The 18,124-nt window shown below is 42.6% G+C and overlaps 1 protein-coding gene across 1 annotated transcript in view; it reads right to left on the bottom strand.

The window, feature by feature from the left end:
* LOC132893656 (ryanodine receptor 3) overlaps positions 1-18,124 on the bottom strand; it is a 476,331-nt gene that overhangs the window by 171,118 nt on the left and 287,089 nt on the right. The window contains exons 38-41 of the mRNA XM_060932802.1: positions 15,624-16,428; positions 14,351-14,551; positions 9,939-10,041; positions 3,767-3,901 (exon numbers count right to left, since the gene is read on the bottom strand). Of these exons, the coding sequence (XP_060788785.1) occupies positions 3,767-3,901; positions 9,939-10,041; positions 14,351-14,551; positions 15,624-16,428 (1,244 nt within the window). The remainder of the gene's footprint in view (positions 1-3,766; positions 3,902-9,938; positions 10,042-14,350; positions 14,552-15,623; positions 16,429-18,124) is intronic.

The following is an 18,124-nucleotide window of genomic DNA, read 5'->3' as shown; positions in this document are numbered from 1 at the left end:
AGAAACCAGCACTGCAGCAAAAAAGTGCTATGACAGAGAAAAAATGTCTATAGACAATGCCAGGGTGAGTGAAAATAATCAGCTACTATCCCTGGCTACTGACAACATATTACACAACTGTACAGAAACACTTTTCCAAAGTGAAACAAAACCAGCTCTCCACTGCAACCCTACTGGTACACCAGCCTTATCCCAAGGTAACTAGTGAAGATAGCTAACGTAATTCACTGAAAAGCAGCTAGCTAAGAATGAGTGCATGTGCATGGACATGCATGTGTGAGCTTTTCATGGTCACTGTGTAAACTGGGAAACATAAACAGAACTAAATAAAATGCTGCATGATGACTCTGATTAATGATCAGTATCCATATCAGGGTCAGTGGGTACAGAAAACATACTTGTGTTCATCCTCAGTCTGAAAAAATATCAGTGGATCCATAGTTTCAAGTAAAGTGCAGAACAAGGAGAGGTATTTTTCACCGAGTTATTGAACAGGCTGATTGCTCATTGAAAACAAGCTTGTCATTAATTTTTCTTCAGAGTAAAATTGCTATTTCTACAACATTACACCTGCAAGGTTAAGAGATATTACTCATTATATCCCTCATCAAAAAATTCCCATGCAGGGACTGGCTAAGGATGGCTCACATGACATAAAATAGTTCCATCATTGATTAAGCAATGTATCTTGTGACGTCAAAAATAACAAGATCAACTGTGAGCTACTGCTCACTTACGTATCCCCCCCGTTCTCCCTTATATCAGCATGCAAACAATCGAAGGAATAGGACACTTATTATGAATGTTGACTTCAACAAATAATTAACCCTGAAACGAGTAAGTAAAGAGCAGCGTTCTGCCCAGGGATTTCAAACAGCATCCTGGTAAACTGCCATTCTGAAATAGCATTTTGCTTCTTGAAACAGCATCAAAATCCACTCTAAATGTGTCGTAAATACATTCAGTCGGTAAACAGGAAGTCGATGTGCGACAGACCTGAAAACGGTATACGCGGTATAGAACCCCAAGCTGAAACTCGGTACCAAATATCAAGCAGTTGTGATTTGTAGTTGTTGAGAAAAGTGTTACGAAATTGTGTAAATCCACCCTATATCTTTCCTAAATACATTCAGTCGGTAAACGATGTGCGACAGACCTGAAAACGGTATACATGGTATAGAACCCCAAGCTGAAACTCGGTACCAAATATCAAGCAGTTGTGATTTGTAGTTGTTGAGAAAAGTGTTACGAAATTGTGTAAATCCACCCTATATCTTTCCTAAATACATTCAGTCGGTAAACAGGAAGTTGATGTGCGACAGACCTGAAAACGGTATACACAGTATAGAACCCCAAGCTGAAGTTTGGTACCAAGTGGCTCTGATTTGTGGTTGCTGAGAAAAAGTGCTTTGGACGGACAGTGGTAAACCAGTATTCCCCCCCACCACATCCATTTTTTTTATTAAAAAAAAATGGATGTGGTGCAAGTAAGTCATGGTATATCCTGGATATACCATGAACTCCCATCACAATTTCAAGCTATTTGGCTGACTTGAGTCACAGCTGTGGCTCTGTGAGTATTTCTGTGTGTGTAGATCTGCATTATCATGATCATGCTTAGCGAGCCAGGTGATAGCATGGTACCATGCACATGTGCAGGTCGAAGGTCACTTTGATGTAAACAACAAACATGGCTGCCTCCAGTGAGTTTGTGCCAAGATTCAATCTTAACACTTTTAGTTTGGAAGTTTTTGATGAGGGATATAAATCTAATATACCATGCACTGAGAGGCTCTTGTTGAAATTATGGATTCTCTGAGGTGACTGGCAGAGTACTATTATCTTCAGGGGCTGTGCCCCTCACACAATAGTACTATGCCAGTCACCTTAGAGAATCCATCATTTCAAAAAGAGCCTCTCAGTGCATGGTGTATTTGATTATTAGGTTGCATCTGACATTGCTCAAATAATAAAGCAATTTATCTGCTTTACCATACTGCAAAGAGCTTCATCAATATCATGAATTAATTTATGATTTTCAGAAAGGCACATCTTCAAAAAACCCTCAGGCCTGATTTTGGATTTGTGCACAGCATGCCTCCACTGGTTTTAAAAATTTTTTATTGTGTTTTGCCCTAAACTTGCAATAGATTCCAGGCAGTGGGTTCCAAAGACATGTACAAGCTTATCTGGGATTATATATGCTCATATGTTTTTATATCTGTGTCAGCCCTGTGATGACCTGGCGACTTGTCCAGGGTGTACCCCGCCTCTCGCGCATAGTCAGCTGGGATAGGCTCCAGCTTTCCCGTGACCCTGTAGGACAGGATAAGCGGCTACAGATAATGGATGGATGGATCCCAGGTTTCACTTTTTTCTGCAATGGGCATCATTCAGGAGCCTGTAGCCAGCCGTGTAGCACTTGAGTCCGACTCGTGCCCTAATTTTAAGGACTCCTGACTTGACTTAGACTTCAGCACTGATGACTCGGACTTGGACTCGGACTCGTGCATTAACTGCATTAGGTCTTGTAAATTGGAGACGAGGACTCAGATTTTTTCTTAATTTTTTGTAACATGCCATAATAATTTGGCATAAGATATTTATGTCTACATTAATTTTGTACTAATTTCGTGCAAGAGTGTCACACCTGCGCGCCTTGGTGCGTGCATCAGATAGACCGTTGGGTGCACTCTGGACAGCATGCGTGCCAAGTGGACTCTCGCGTGCGCTGTAAACGACTCGCACCTGCACAGGATTAAGGTGCAATCAGCGTGCCTATATAAAAACTGTGAAAACACACTTACTTTGCGAAGTATTGAGTTGCGTTGCTGACACGTTACCGAGACTTATTTCCTTATTTGGTTTCCTGATCCCTGATTTCCTGTTTCTCATCTTTGATTCCGCCGAGTCTACAATAGCCTGTTTGTGCCTCACTCGACCTATTGCCTGTTTCACTGTTTTACGATTTTGCCTGCCGTTCTAGATTGTTTACCTGTCTTCACTTCTATTAATAAACACACCTTCTGCACTTACATCCGTCTCCCAACCACCTCTGACAGAATACTTCGCACTCCCTGATAAAGAGAACGCACATTCACCTGGTTATACGTCATGTTCAGGAACAAACTAACGTTATTGGCACTGAAACAGCCACCGTGAAATGGTGCGGTTGGAGTCTTGTACTCGGACTCGACTAGAAATTTTCTTTAATGACTTGAACTTGAACACCGGGGACTCGAGACTGGACTCGGACTTGAGGTTTAGTGACTGGACGACAACACTGGCTGTAGCTGAACAGATTTGTGTGAAATGCTTTTTTATGCAAGTTTTCTTTAACGTCCTTGAAAAAAACATAACACATTCTTGTCTCGAAGGTTTAGTTTAGGGTTTGGATTGAGTATTTGTCTTTGCTAAATCAAATAAAGGCCTGATAAAGCACTGCAATTCCGGCAGTGCCCTGGGAAAATGAAGCAGATATGACCATGGCTTCACTGACCATAAAACACAACTTCTAGAACACTAACATGGTTCTTTCTCATTCTTAATATCCTTTTCATCTCATTGCATGACGCATCTCATGGCAAGGGCCATTTATTACATTCATTTCGATCTAAGATCACATTAAGGGCCGCTTATTTTATTTATTTGTAGACTGCAACTCTGATGCATGCATAGTTTGCGCACTGTATGCACTTCAAAGAGAAATAAACACCGAAAGTATTGTATGCATGATAACTGGCATTTTGTTGCAAATGATTCTTACAAGGGATGGCTTGCTCTTTCTCTGTTGGCTTCTCTTGTGTTTTGTGTGGCTGCCCCTTGAGCTTGTTAACTAGAGCCACCAGGCGGCCTTTAATGGATGTGTCCTGATTCTCTTCCTCTTCCTCCATCGGAATACCTGAAAACAGAAATATAGCATTCTTTTAGTAATACCAGTGGTACTCGAGATGCATTTTTGCTGTTGTCTGTGAACAAAACCTTATTTTTAAATGTTTCTCTTTCTTTTTCACCTTTTTTCTCCATCAGTAAAATAAGTGAACTGCAATTGCATCTGTTTCTGTCTATTTCCTGCATACAGTATGACAGATTGCTTTGCCGCGATCATTCAGAAGAGATTCAGACCCTTCCTAGGGTGCTCTCACTGCCTAAGGAGGACAACAGCGTCTCCAGGAGATAATCACCCAGATCCAGCAGTTCACCCCAGCCCTCACCCAGCTCTCAGCCCAGCAAACCACCTCAACAAGACCTCCTGCTGAGCCTGTCCAACACCTTGCTTCATGACCAGACAAGTTCTCGGGAGAGCCCGCCCAGTACCAAGGGTTTCTTCAATCCTCCCTCTACTTTGCTGAGCAGGAAGGAGTCTATGATCAGTTCAAGATCACGCAGTTCATCCACCTGATCACCAGCAACGACATTCGACTGGACAACCTGCTCCAGAAATGGAACCGGGATCTGCCACCAATTTCCTTTGCTGGTGCAATGTCTGAGCCACCAGAGCCCATGCAGATTGGTTGCAACCACCTAAGTTTCGCAGGGAGACAGAGAAAGACAAAGATGGGAATGAATCTGCTTCTATTGCAGGGAGCTCAACCACTACATCGCCAGCTGCCCCACACAAAGAAGAGCCACTACAACCACAGACTCAACCGAGGGAGCCTCCTCATCTCCTCGGACCTCCCCGATAAGTCTGAATATAGCTATCTCCATGCAAGCATTCATATCACAAATGAAGACCATATCCTCAGGAAATCTCTACTCTTGTAGTGTTGATCAACTCTGCAGTGACACTGAACCTCATTGACCAAACCATGGCACTCCAGCTCCAACTGCCTTCATGTTCTTTACAATCTCCAAAGGTTGCAAAATCAACACCATCAACGGAGGTCCCAATGGTACAGTTGAAATCACATACTGCACCAAAACTATTATCATTCATATCAGCAGCATGTACAGAGAAAGCATCATTCTCGATGTCATGATCTCTCTTGAAAACCTCCTCACCCTAGGTCTCCCCTGGATACAGCTGCACAATACGCAAATATCATGGTTGGACAAGGAGATCACAAAATGGTCACATTTTAGCCTCATTCAATGTCTGCTATGTCCTTGTTCAACCCTTGCCACCACCTAAACTGAAAGCTATGACCAAGAAAACCGATGAGCATATCCCAGAGGAGTATCAAGAATTCAGATTACTTTCAGGAAATACTCCAACAAGGCTACTGTGACAGAGTACCCGTCACTGCGGTTGAGTATGTGCTCTGACTGCCATACCAACGAGCCTGGCTCTTTGCCATTGTGGTCAAGGTGCAGATTTGGCACCCCACAGACCTGGGTTCAAGGCTGGGTGGGGTGACTGCTCTCTCCCTTCGCTACAGTTGGTGTCAGGAGTGGGATGGCTTGCTGTGAGGCCATCGGAGGTGTGCCCTGTGTGTGAGCTATACGAGGGACCCCCAGGATAGGTGACCCCTGTATGAGGGACCCCAGAGATGGGTAAAGCATGAGTGTGTGGGGCACCCTGGTATGGGAGAAGTACAGCTGGGGGATGCATGAGGGATACCTGTGTGCGTGAAGCGCAAGGGTGTGCCTCCCAAAGGGGAGGGCAGTGTGATGGAGTGCCCGTCACTACGGTTGAGTATGTGCTTCGACTGCCATACCAATGAGCCTGGCTCTTTGGTGTTGTGGTCAGGGTGCAAGTTTGGCACCCCGTAGACCTGGGTTCAAGGCTGAGCAGGGTGACTGCTTTCTCCCTTTGCTACAGCTACATATGGCATCAGCCGGGTTCTTTTTTGTGTCAAAGAAAGGCAGTGGGCTGCATGGGGATTAAGCCAGATCGCTGGTTTAATAAATACTCTTATGCTATGCCATGAGTTCCTTCCATGATAGAGCAGCTGCTCTCTGCATGCATTTTCACCAAACTGGACCCACACAGTGCATACAACCTGATGTGCCTCAGAGAATGGGAGGAGTGGAAAATGGCCTTCAGCACCATCTCCGGCCCCTATGAACACACAGTTATGTTGTATGTGCTCTCTTGTGCCCCTCGGTATTCCAGATATTTATCAGTAACATTCTGAGAGGCATGATGAGAAGCTTTGTCATCATATATAGGTGAATTTACTCCCCTCTTCAAAAGCCACAGCAACCATGTTAAAAGGGGCCTGTTACAACTCTTAGAAAATCAGCAACTCTACATCAAAGGAGATAAATGTCTGTTTCACATCCTTTACATCTCCTTCCTGGGGTACACAATAAGCCAACAAGGCATCCAGATGGATGATGCCACGGTATGGGCAGTAACAGTGGCCGGTTTCCCACACACTAAAGGACCTTCAGCATTTCCTGGGGTTTGCAGATTTCTACAGATGATTTATATGAGGCTTTAACTCAGTTGCTTCCCCACTCACAAACCTCTTTAAAAATAGCCCCAAGAAAATAATTTGGAGTCAGGCAGCAGAGGACACATTTAATAAGCTCAAGATTAATAAGATTCAGAAACACCAAGATTGATTCCAAGAACCCCAATCTGACACTGAACACATCCTGTTTTGTAAATACTATTACATGGGACTTCAATAGGAAAATTGCCAACATGCCCCCACACCACGTTCCAGCAGCATTCTCTCCCAGTTTCATCTGTGTGCCTCTCAGGCTCAGAGCAAACTCATAATGTGAGCCCACAACACACCAGTTACTGTACATCCCGGTACATCATGAACAGATGAGCTCATCCATGCTAAGTATTGCAGGCCAAATATGCGAGCTGACATTCATAGATATGTAGCGTCATGCCATTCCTGAGCTCAAGCCAAAACCCCCCGAACAGTCCCCACAGGGAGACTCATGCCGCTGCCCACAACCTAACGCCCACAGTCCCACATTGCACTGCAATTCATTACTAATCTTCCTGAATCCCTTGGCCATATGGTAATCTTGTTTGTTGTAGACTGGTTCTTACAATATGTGTGCTTAATCCATTACCTGGGCTCTCCACCACTTTCGAAACAGTGGAATATTTAACCAAGTGTTCAGATCTTATGGCATACCAGATGATATAGTCAGTGACAGAAGGCCAGAGTTTGCTTCCTGAGTCTGGACCACCTTTATGGACAAGCTGGAGGTATTGTTGACAATCACCTCCAACTACCACCCTCAGTCTAATGGAAACTGGCTGATTTCTAAGAACTTTCTGTTCAGAGAACCAAGGAGACTGGGCCTGGTTCCTCCCATAGCGTTAGTATGCACAGAACTCCTGGCACAGTTTCAGTGCGTGCTTGCATATCAGGCACCTGTGTGTCCATGGAATGCCAACTCTTCCAACTTGCCCTGCTTCAACAACTGGTTTGAAAAGCGTGAGCAAGTATGGGAACGCATGCACTGACACTTGGAAAGAGTAGCAGAAACCATTAAGAGGTCTGCAGCTTGAAACAGAGGAGAAACTCCTTATCTCAACCTGGAAGACAGAGTTTGGCTAGCCACCAGAGATATCAGAGATTTAAGGCTCACTCACAACCCGCCGTATGTGCTACTAAGGGTGGTCTACAGTAAAAAATTTGGCAAAACCGTGCTTGAGACTTGCGTGACACTTGCGTGTGTTCAGCACTGTAGAAGGTCGCAGACTAGCCGTGGAGACTTTTGGTCCTGCACATGCAAATTCTACAGGCCTTGTGAAAAATCAAGAACGCATACACCATGTACGGGACCCGTACTCCTTTTGTACACCTGAACCAAGTCAGCAGCGCGGCTAGTAGGGGCTTTGCGATGACAGTAAGACGCACAAGTGACGCACGGTCATTGTACGAGTGACGTGCCTCAGAAGTACTACACAAGTACTCCACACTTGCTATTTGTGCAGCCCCCAAGACAGAAGTACATCTCACTTTCTACCCCTATGTGTGGCGTGCACACAGCGCACGCGACCTGCATGCGACACAAGGGGCAACATGAGGGGTATATATATTGGGGAGGAACCAAGGAACCGACCATGTAATGTGTAGCATTGTAAAAGGGAAGAAGATGGCTGTCGCCATACCGCCGCAACGACTGAGGGAGTTGGACCCTTGTAGGCAGGTGATAGAACCTGAGGAGCAGCACGAAGCGATATTGTTCTTCAGCCGAAAGACAGATGCAGAATGCTGCAGACACGCTGGTTTCATACCCACTCCTGGCTTGCATCACACGCAAGTCATGAGAGATTGTCACATGCTAATCACATGCGCCACACATGCTTCACAAGTGTATCCCATACTCGTAGCGCAGGAAACTGGTAAAATGCAAGTCACATGTACTCCACACTCACTGAACACACACTGATCACATGCGTCAGACATACGCTTTCCATGGGCTAATGGCGCAATTTTTCCCACGCCTTGAGGAAGTCAGGCGTGCAACCTGTACTTGACAAGTACTTTGCCTGTACTCCTCCCCCAAACTTTCCCCCGGGTTAACCGCGACCCTGCAGCACGGCTGCGAGCTACCAAACCCTGCGACCCATGCGTGTCCAAAACACTTACGGTGGGTTGTGAGTGTGGCATTACCTGGCTGCTGGAAACTTAAGGCTCTGTTACATTCGCACCAGAATCCGATAAGGATCGATCAAGCTTGTGACTTTTTTTTTTTAAACCTTGAACTGGTTTTGCCCTTTGGATTTGTTTTTGTACTCATCTCATTATCTCTAGCCGCTTTATCCTGTTCTACAGGGTCGCAGGCAAGCTGGAGCCTATCCCAGCTGACTACGGGTGAAAGGCGGGGTACACCCTGGACAAGTCGCCAGGTCATCACAGGGCTGACACATAGACACAGACAACCATTCACACTCACATTCACACCAACGGTCAATTTAGAGTCACCAGTTAACCTAACCTGCATGTCTTTGGACTGTGGAGGAAACCGGAGCACCTGGAGGAAACCCACACAGACACGGGGGGAACATGCAGACTCCACACAGAAAGGCCCTCGCCGGCCACGGGGCTCGAACCCAGACCTTCTTGCTGTGAGGTGACAGCGCTAACCACTACACCACCGTGCCGACTTGTTTTCATACTATATATCAGTAAAATAACGGAATTGCAATTGCATTCATTCTTGTCTATTTAATGCATACACCATGACACACTAACGCAACTATCCAGCATCCTCTATTAGGAAGCAAAGATGAACATAATATAAGTATAAGTAACATACAGGGGTTAAAGTGGAATATGGATCACTTTGACAGTGATTATTAATCTATTAATAATCAGATTGTTAGTGCAATAAAAAATGGCTTTCCTGTATACACCTCAACAATTAAGGGCACTCCAAATGAAATTTATATCCGATTGAATGAGGTGGATAATCTTCAATAACTGATTAACTAGAACGGTATTAGCCAGGGTTTATGTTACAGATTGAATCTGTACCAATAATTATGAGGTTTGATGGGCAGTAGTATGAGCATAAAATGAATTTCCTTCATTTTGATACAAGACAAAAAAAACCCAACAACCCTGACCTCAGTAAAGCTGGCACAGCATTTGACTTTCGTTTGACATTCTGAGACTGTTTATTCTTATGCCGTTATTCATATACAATTGCTTTCAATTGTAAAAGATTTGTACATTATTTATACGGATGAATTATATATGCATTTCAAGTTGTTTTAAATAACAAGGGGCCATTGTTCCTGAATTTCAGGAATTTCAGAAACGTGAAATGCCAAGCAACTTCATTACAGTTACAAACCCTTATTCTCGCTGGCTGTTCAATCCCACTTGGATAAGTTTTTTTGCTGAGACTGAAATAATTTAAAAGTTGTTAACAACACAAGCATTGTGATTGAAATGTTGAATATGCTTCGCAAACTCACACTCTATTAACACTGACACTTTCCTCCCCGCATGAGCATAACATGCATATAAATGGCCAGTTTACAAAACTTGAAATATAGCTCTTACCACAGTGTAGACGAAGTTCACCATGGAAATCATAAAGTTCATCCTGAATGTCCTCAGGACATGGACAGTCCTCACCCATACTGAAATTTAACAGCATGTTTATCTGAAAAAAACAAAAACAAATATTGCACAGCCCAGGGACATTATTTGTGCTATAAAATTATCAAACATTAATATAAAACAAAGTTAAAAAAAAAAGGAAAGTCAACATAATTGTGGGGCGGCACAGTGGTGTAGTGGTTAGCACTGTCACCTCACAGCAAGAAGGTCCTGAGTTCGAGCCCAGTGGCCTTTTTGTGCGGAGTTTGCGTGTTCTCCCCGTGTCTGTGTGGGTTTCCTCCGGTTTCCCCCACAGTCCAAAGACATGCAGGTTAGGCTAATTGGTGGCTCTAAATTGACTGTAGGTGTGAATGTGAGTGTGAATGGTTGTGTCTATGTGTTAGCCCTGTGATGACCTGGCGACTTGTCCAGGGTGTACCCCGCCTCTCGCCCATAGTCAGCTGGGATAGGCTCCAGCTTGCCTGAGACCCTGTAGGACAGGATAAGCAGCTACAGATAATGGATGGATGGACGGAACATAATTGTGATGGGTTTTGGTAGTTAAAATTATCTTCTTTGTCCAAAGAGATGAAGTCATCAACCAGTCTATCAAATAATATTCTATCCACAGTCACTGGATATGAGCAGTCGCGCGCTCTGATTGGCTACTCTACTACTAGGTTATCAGCTCATATACCATGAATAGAGAAAAACAAAATGGCAGAGCATGTTGCTCAACCAGCCGAGGACAAAATAAAATCTCTACTCGAAAACGAAACCAAAAAAAATACAAAAAAGAAACAAAATATGGAACAAAAGTATTTGATGGTAAGAACGTATAATTTTTTAAATTTTTCAAGAATTATTAATCTAGCATTTTTCACAAATTGCTACTGTCATTTCGCCTGTTTGTTTACATTCTACATGCCTTGTCAGCTATCAGCTCATGCATGACTCGATTTTGTGGAATAATTGTTCAATATATCTCAAGGATTTGAAGAATGTGAAGGATTTTGGTTTGTTTGTTTTTTCTTTCCAGCTCTCACAATGTTTGTAATCAACAGATGTTGCTTTCCTTGGCTGACCTGTTCAATGTCTGATTGTTAGTACACCAGTGGTTTCTTTATTTTTTTTTCCAAGAGATTCCAAATTGCTGTATTGGCTATGGCTCTGATTGATTTTCCCTCTTTTCTCAGCTTCAAAATGGCTTTCTTTCTCCCATTGACAGCTCAAAAGGCTCAAACCAAACCCAAACATTCAGAAGTATTGATTGCTTAAACAATCGTTCTAAAAAAGGCACACCTGGGAAACCAGAAACATTTGTCAGTCCCATGTTCCAATATTTTTGAGCACTTGAAAATCAGTGGGTTCAAACAAAATGCGCCATGTTGTGAGAGTTTTTTTAAACACTCTACATGTAAATATCAGGAAATGACAGCTGAAATTCTGATCTATCATTGCATATTCATCTTTGGATCTCAAAGCTAAATGTCTTCAGTGTAAAAGAGAAACAAAAGAATTGGCCTTGCTGTTCCAATACTTTCAGAGGGGGCTATATATACACCACAGTACAGTAAAATGTTTGAATCTGAAGATGTTATTATCTATAATTGATGATAACACCACAGCTCAAACAATAGTAACAACTCTAATATTAATGATAGTTTAGATTAATACACTATTTCTTATATGTTGTCATTTCTATAGTGACAGCTTTTAGACATAATCTAAGCCTAATAATAAATGATTACAAGACATGTTGCAGTTTAACAAAGAAAAGGTACAATTATTGAAATGGTGACAGAAAAGTAAGGAGACATTTATTTAAGGTTTATGGAAGGAATCTGGAAAGCTGGTGTTTTGTAAAAGTCAGTACATTTTCTGATACGGACATTAGTAACCATTTATTAACTGAGCACAAAGTCTTTACGGGAAAATATCAGACCTTAGTCTTTTTGTACGGCTCGGTCCGGACAAAAAAAACAACCAAACAAACAAACAAACAAAAAAAAAACCATGGGTGCAGGCACTAGGACCATGTGGAAAGAGCACCTGCTCAAAAACAGGAGAGCCTGCAGGCACTAGGACCATGGAGAAACAGCCACTGCTCAAGGTGCCGGTTTCCCATCTGCTTCGCTCTCCTCTCGTGTGCTCAAAAATGATTCAAACAATACTTAACAATGTCAGAACCCCCCAAGCGACAAAAGATGGAGGACATACAACAATTAAAAAAAAATGTAAGTAATGTCTTCAGACACACTTCATATTAAGTTAGCTAACATTATGTTACAAGTATTCATACTGAGATCATGTTACATGATCACTCTGTAAATATCAAGTTAGCTAGCCATAGAAAATTATTTATTTTTTACATTTTATTTCAAACGAGCACAGTCAGTCTACTACTGTACTTCACTCAACACATAACTCAGAGTAGTGGTAGGCAGTGGAGAGGGGAGTGAAAACACATTACAGCAAGAAATTACAGCTATCCGACTTTCTCATTAGAATTATAAATCAATTAGAACTATAAATGGTTCCTATGTCATTTTAATCTCTAAATCACTACAGTATAATACTTTCATTCATGAAAGTATTTTTATTTGGAAAGAATTTCTTATGTCTGTAACTCAGCACATTGTTCTAATTGTTCTAAAAATTGTTCTAATTGTTGTTCTAAAATAAATGTGAAGGCTTAAATATGACTCCTTTAACTGTTTGTTTAGGTCCAAATACTCTGTAAGAGGAACCATGGGGAGGGGTCCTGCAGGTGACCGTCTTCATCCAGCACCCCTAACCAGTAAACTCAGGGGAAACACTGGACACTATAACCATAATATGCTAATTGGACATTTTAATATTTTTCCTGGTCACAAAAGACCTAAATTAATTTGTCATATAATCAACAGTGTCTTCATGAATGTGCTGTGGCTCTGACTATGAATGTGCAGGATGACTTTAGGATCAGGAAACACTGCTTTCAGACACAGGCATTACACCAACAAGAGTGCTCTGAGAGCACAATATCCCCCGCTGGCAACTACGCCATAACTCTGGTAAAATGCGACTGAATTGAACAAAATTGGAATGTGCGTATTACCGACATATAACAAACAATCCTGCCAAGTTTCATGAAATTCCTCCAAAAATTGTGAGAGGAGTTGATTTCAGAAGGTGAGTACCCTTCCCGGGACGGACGGATGGACATTGCTACGACATAAATCCCCCTTCGGGCCTTTCCGCCAGCGGGGAATAAAAACTTTTTGCCAAATTACATGAAATTCCTCCAAAAATTGTGAGGGAAGTTGATTTCAGAAAGCAAGCACATCTTGAGGAAATTGCCAAAGTACAAGTTTGTTAATAAATCAAGGGCATAACTCTGGTAAAATTTGCCCAAATTAAACAAAATTTCAATATGCGGATAACGGTCATATAACAAAGCCTTTTGCCAAGTTTGGTGAAATTCCTCCACAAACTGTGAGAGGAGTTGATTTCAGAAGAACATATGTACACCCTCATGAAATTGTCAAAGTACAAGTTATTTAATCAAGGGTCAAAACTCTGGTAACATTTTCACAAACGAAATTAAATCGCAATGTGTGTATTAGCGTCACATAACAAGGCCTTTTGCCAAGCTTCGAGAAATTCGTCCAAAAATTGTAAGAGGAGTTTATTTCAGGGGCGGCACGGTGGTGTAGTGGTTAGCGCTGTCGCCTCACAGCAAGAAGGTCCGGGTTCAAGCCCCGTGGCCGGCGAGGGCCTTTCTGTGTGGAGTTTGCATGTTCTCCCCGTGTCCGCGTGGGTTTCCTCCGGGTGCTCCGGTTTCCCCCACAGTCCAAAGACATGCAGGTTAGGTTAACTGGTGACTCTAAATTGACCGTAGGTGTGAGTGTGAATGGTTGTCTGTGTCTATGTGTCAGCCCTGTGATGACCTGGCGACTTGTCCAGGGTGTACCCCGCCTTTCGCCCGTAGTCAGCTGGGATAGGCTCCAGCTTGCCTGCGACCCTATAGAACAGGATAAAGCGGCTACAGATAATGAGATGAGATGAGTTTATTTCAGAAGGCAAGCACACCTTTATGAAATTGTGAAAGTACAAGGTTGTTAATCAAGGGCCTCAACTCTGGTAAAACACGACCGAATTGAACAAAATAACAATATGCGTACTACCGACATATAACAATGCCTTTTGCCAAGTTTGGTGAAATTCCTCCAAAAATTGTGAGAGGAGTTGATTTCAGAAGGTGAGCACCTTTTCCTGGAATGGACGGACGGACGGAAATCGCCACGACATAATCCCCCTTCGGGCCTTTCAGCCAACGGGGGATAAAAAACTGTAGAAGTAAAGAATGTTGTGAACGTTTAACAGCATACCTGTTCCTGTGGTGGTGAGCGGAACTCTTTAGTCTTCTTGGCAGTAACAGCAGCAGACATGTTGAGGGCAAGCATTAACTCATTGTAACGAAACTTCTGGTTGAACTGCAGCTTTGACACAAAGCTGTCAGAGAATGACACAATGGCCTCTATACGGTGCCTCAGCTCACAGTCGCAGAAGTACTGAAGAAGTTTGCACATCTGAAATGAATTACAGAAACAGAATAAAAGTTCAGTGTGAATGGTTGTCTGTGTCTACAGGTATGTGTCAGCCCTGTGATGACCTGGCGACTTGTCCAGGGTGTACCCCACCTTTCGCCTGTAGTCAGCTGGGATAGGCTCCAGCTTGCCTGCGACCCTGTAGAACAGGATAAAGCGGCTAGAGATAATGAGATGAGATGAGAATAAAAGTTCTTCATACATATACGCTTACATACATGTCAACCTTTGGTCAATCAAACCTGTATAACCAACCTCCAAAATCCGTATTTCCCTTATAAAATCCGTATAAGATGCAAATTAAAATAAGTTACCTAAAATTTGAATGATAATTAACAATGATATATCCAAGTTACTTTTTATTCAATATTAATAACAATAAACCTTCAGAATGAATACAAAGCTCCAATGTTTGACAAAAATACAAAGTGTCACTCTAATGTTCTGAATTGTACTCCATGACAGCTTTTTTTAGCACGCTGCACCAATCCCTCACGAGGCTGCATGTCACAGCAAGTGTCTGTGTTGATCTTGCCGGAGTGCCCATTCAGAATCTTTTCAGTCGCTATTGAAAGTCGCTCAGGTGGAAATACGCGTTTCAAACAAAATGTTACTTCCCGGTTGGCGGGATTCTCGCAATGCGGTGTGCGCATGATCAAAAGTGGAACGAAGTCTCGCTACCACAAGATAACGCGTGATTTCATAAGACTCTTTACTGGCTGTCTGTGGTGTACAGTACGTTTGTAAATGTTATGCGCTCTTTTATCATCGTGGGAATTGATTATAGCTCTAAATTAATATTGAAGTTTTTAAAGAATCCGTATAACTTTATTTGTATGCCCGTATACTACGTTTATTGAATCAAATCCGTATAAAATACGGACATTCCGTATAGGTTGACATGTATGCGCTTAATTAAATCCTTTAAGTTTCTTTAAATGTTTAAGGTGAAATCCTGAACTATTTGGCTTTTCAGAAGACAATCATTGCATAATTTGTACTATGTGTAATTAAAACTAATTTCCTTACCCAGAAATCAAGAGTATTGTTATACCTGCAGTTTGACTGATTCTGGCAATTTCTTCTCCAGCAATCCCTTTATTGGCTGCTTTGTATCTTTGGCTTCCTCCTCTCCAGCCTCTACTGCCTTCTCTTCTGCTCCTGTCATCCCCTCTTTTTCTGTAGCTTCCCCCATTTCATCTGCTTTCTGCTCCCCAAAGACGTGCGGTTCGATGAGGAGCAAGATCTTGTGAACATCCTGGCTTGTTAGCACACCCATGGTTAGCAGCGTGCTAATCAGTCGGAGAATTGGCACAAACTGATACTCCACACTGCCTCCTACAGGATCTCGAATGTGGTCTCCTCCACCCTGAACAGCCTCCGTTAGCATGCCGATTGCCTTCTCCCTGAGCACATGTAGAGGAATTTCTGGAGTGTAAAGATACTGGTCACGCTTTGGAGTGATGAAGCATGGTGGAGCAAAGCTAAGGCTGGGTTTTAGAGATGTACTGAGTCCTACACCAGGTGGCTGGTGTTGCTTGGATGTATCCGGAAAGAGTCGGATGCTGCGCGTCTCTGCTGTGATTGGGATGATGAACTCATTGTTCATCATAAGCTGGGCAGCTTTAGCTGTCTCGAGGTGGATACTGATGAGAACATTGTAAAAGCCTTGGCGCAGCATGCCAGACAAGTATTGGTTGTCAATAATGTAAAGGAGCTGTGACTGGTCAAGGTGGCTGCAGAGAGCGTGGGCTACACGGGTGTTACCAAGGGCACAGAGAGCACAGTAAAGTTTCAGGGTGTGATAATGGAATGTGCGCAGGTCTTCCTGCTCAGAAAGTTCCATGATATCCACACACCTGTGTAAGACAAATGAAAAGTTACCCATATTCAACATGCTGCAACTGAACAACTCCAATTCAGTGGTCAGCAAGTGAAGTTTATGTAAGTCTAAACACGCTAACTTGTTCCACACTAGCTTTCCATCACTCATGTCATCTTTTGGCAATATCAGCATATATCACTGGGTAACAACTTGTTTCAGGTCAAGGCAACTGGACCTCGGGGGAAAAATGTGAATCTTTCCTGGACAGTGTAAACTTGTACAGTGGTGCTTGAAAGTTTGTGAACCCTTTAGAATTTTCTATATTTCTGCATAAATATGACCTAAAACATCATCAGATTGTCACACAAGTCCGAAAAGTAAATAAAGAGAACCCAGTTAAACAAATGAGACAAAAATATTATACTTGGTCATTTACTTATTGAGGAAAATGATCCAATATTACATATCTGTGAGTGGCAAAAGTATGTGAACCTTTGCTTTCAGTATCTGGTGTGACCCCCTTGTGCAGCAATAACTGCAACTAAATGTTTCCGGTAACTGTTGATCAGTCCTGCACACCGGCTTGGAGGAATTTTAGCCCATTCCTCCATACAGAACAGCTTCAACTCTGGGATGTTGGTGGGTTTCCTCACATGAACTGCTCGCTTCAGGTCCTTCCACAACATTTCGATTGGATTAAGGTCAGGACTTTGACTTGGCCATTCCAAAACATTAACTTTATTCTTCTTTAACCATTCTTTGGTAGAACGACTTGTGTGCTTAGGGTCGTTGTCTTGCTGCATGACTCACCTTCTCTTGAGATTCAGTTCATGAACAGATGTCCTGACATTTTCCTTTAGAATTCGCTGGTATAATTCAGAATTCATTGTTCCATCAATGATGGCAAGCCGTCCTGGCCCAGATGCAGCAAAACAGGCCCAAACCATGATACTACCACCACCATGTTTCACAGATGGGATAAGGTTCTTATGCTGGAATGCAGTGTTTTCCTTTCTCCAAACATAACGCTTCTCATTTAAACAAAAAAGTTCTATTCTGGTCTCATCCGTCCACAAAACATTTTCCAATAGTCTTCTGGTTTGTCCACATGATCTTTAGCAAACTGCAGATGAGCAGCAATGTTCTTTTTGGAGAGCAGTGGCTTTCTCCTTGAAACCCTGCCATGCACACACTGCAAAAAACTGAAAACTGAATTTGAGGGGAAAATGACTTAATACCAGTGAAATGATCTTGCTGCATGGACAGATATTTTTACTTGAGAAGACATCTTAGAATAAGTTGGTTGCAATCTAGAACTAGGATTAATAATCTTAGAATTGGTGTCTTGTATACTTCTAATAGGAAATGCGAGATCGTTTCAACTATTTTCAAGATATTTTCACTTGCTAAGACATCATTTTTTGCAGTGCATCATTGTTGTTCAGTGTTCTCCTGATGGTGGACTCATGAACATTAACATTAGCCAATGTGAAAGAGACCTTCAGTTGCTTAGAAGTTACCCTGGGGTCCTTTGTGACCTCGCTGACTATTACACGCCTTGCTCTTGGAGTGATTTTTGTTGGTCGGCCACTCCTGGGGAGGGTAACAATGGTCTTGAATTTCCTCCATTTGTACATACTCTGTCTGACTGTGGATTGGTGGAGTCCAAACTCTTTCGAGATGGTTTTGTAACCTTTTCCAGCCTGATGAGCAACAACGCTTTTTCTGAG

The sequence above is a fragment of the Neoarius graeffei genome, chromosome 11 (assembly GCF_027579695.1).
Source record: "Neoarius graeffei isolate fNeoGra1 chromosome 11, fNeoGra1.pri, whole genome shotgun sequence".
In the NCBI taxonomy this organism is placed as follows: domain Eukaryota; kingdom Metazoa; phylum Chordata; class Actinopteri; order Siluriformes; family Ariidae; genus Neoarius; species Neoarius graeffei.
The sequence above is the reverse complement of the archived record's forward strand: the minus strand, read 5'-3'. Positions and strand labels throughout refer to the sequence as shown.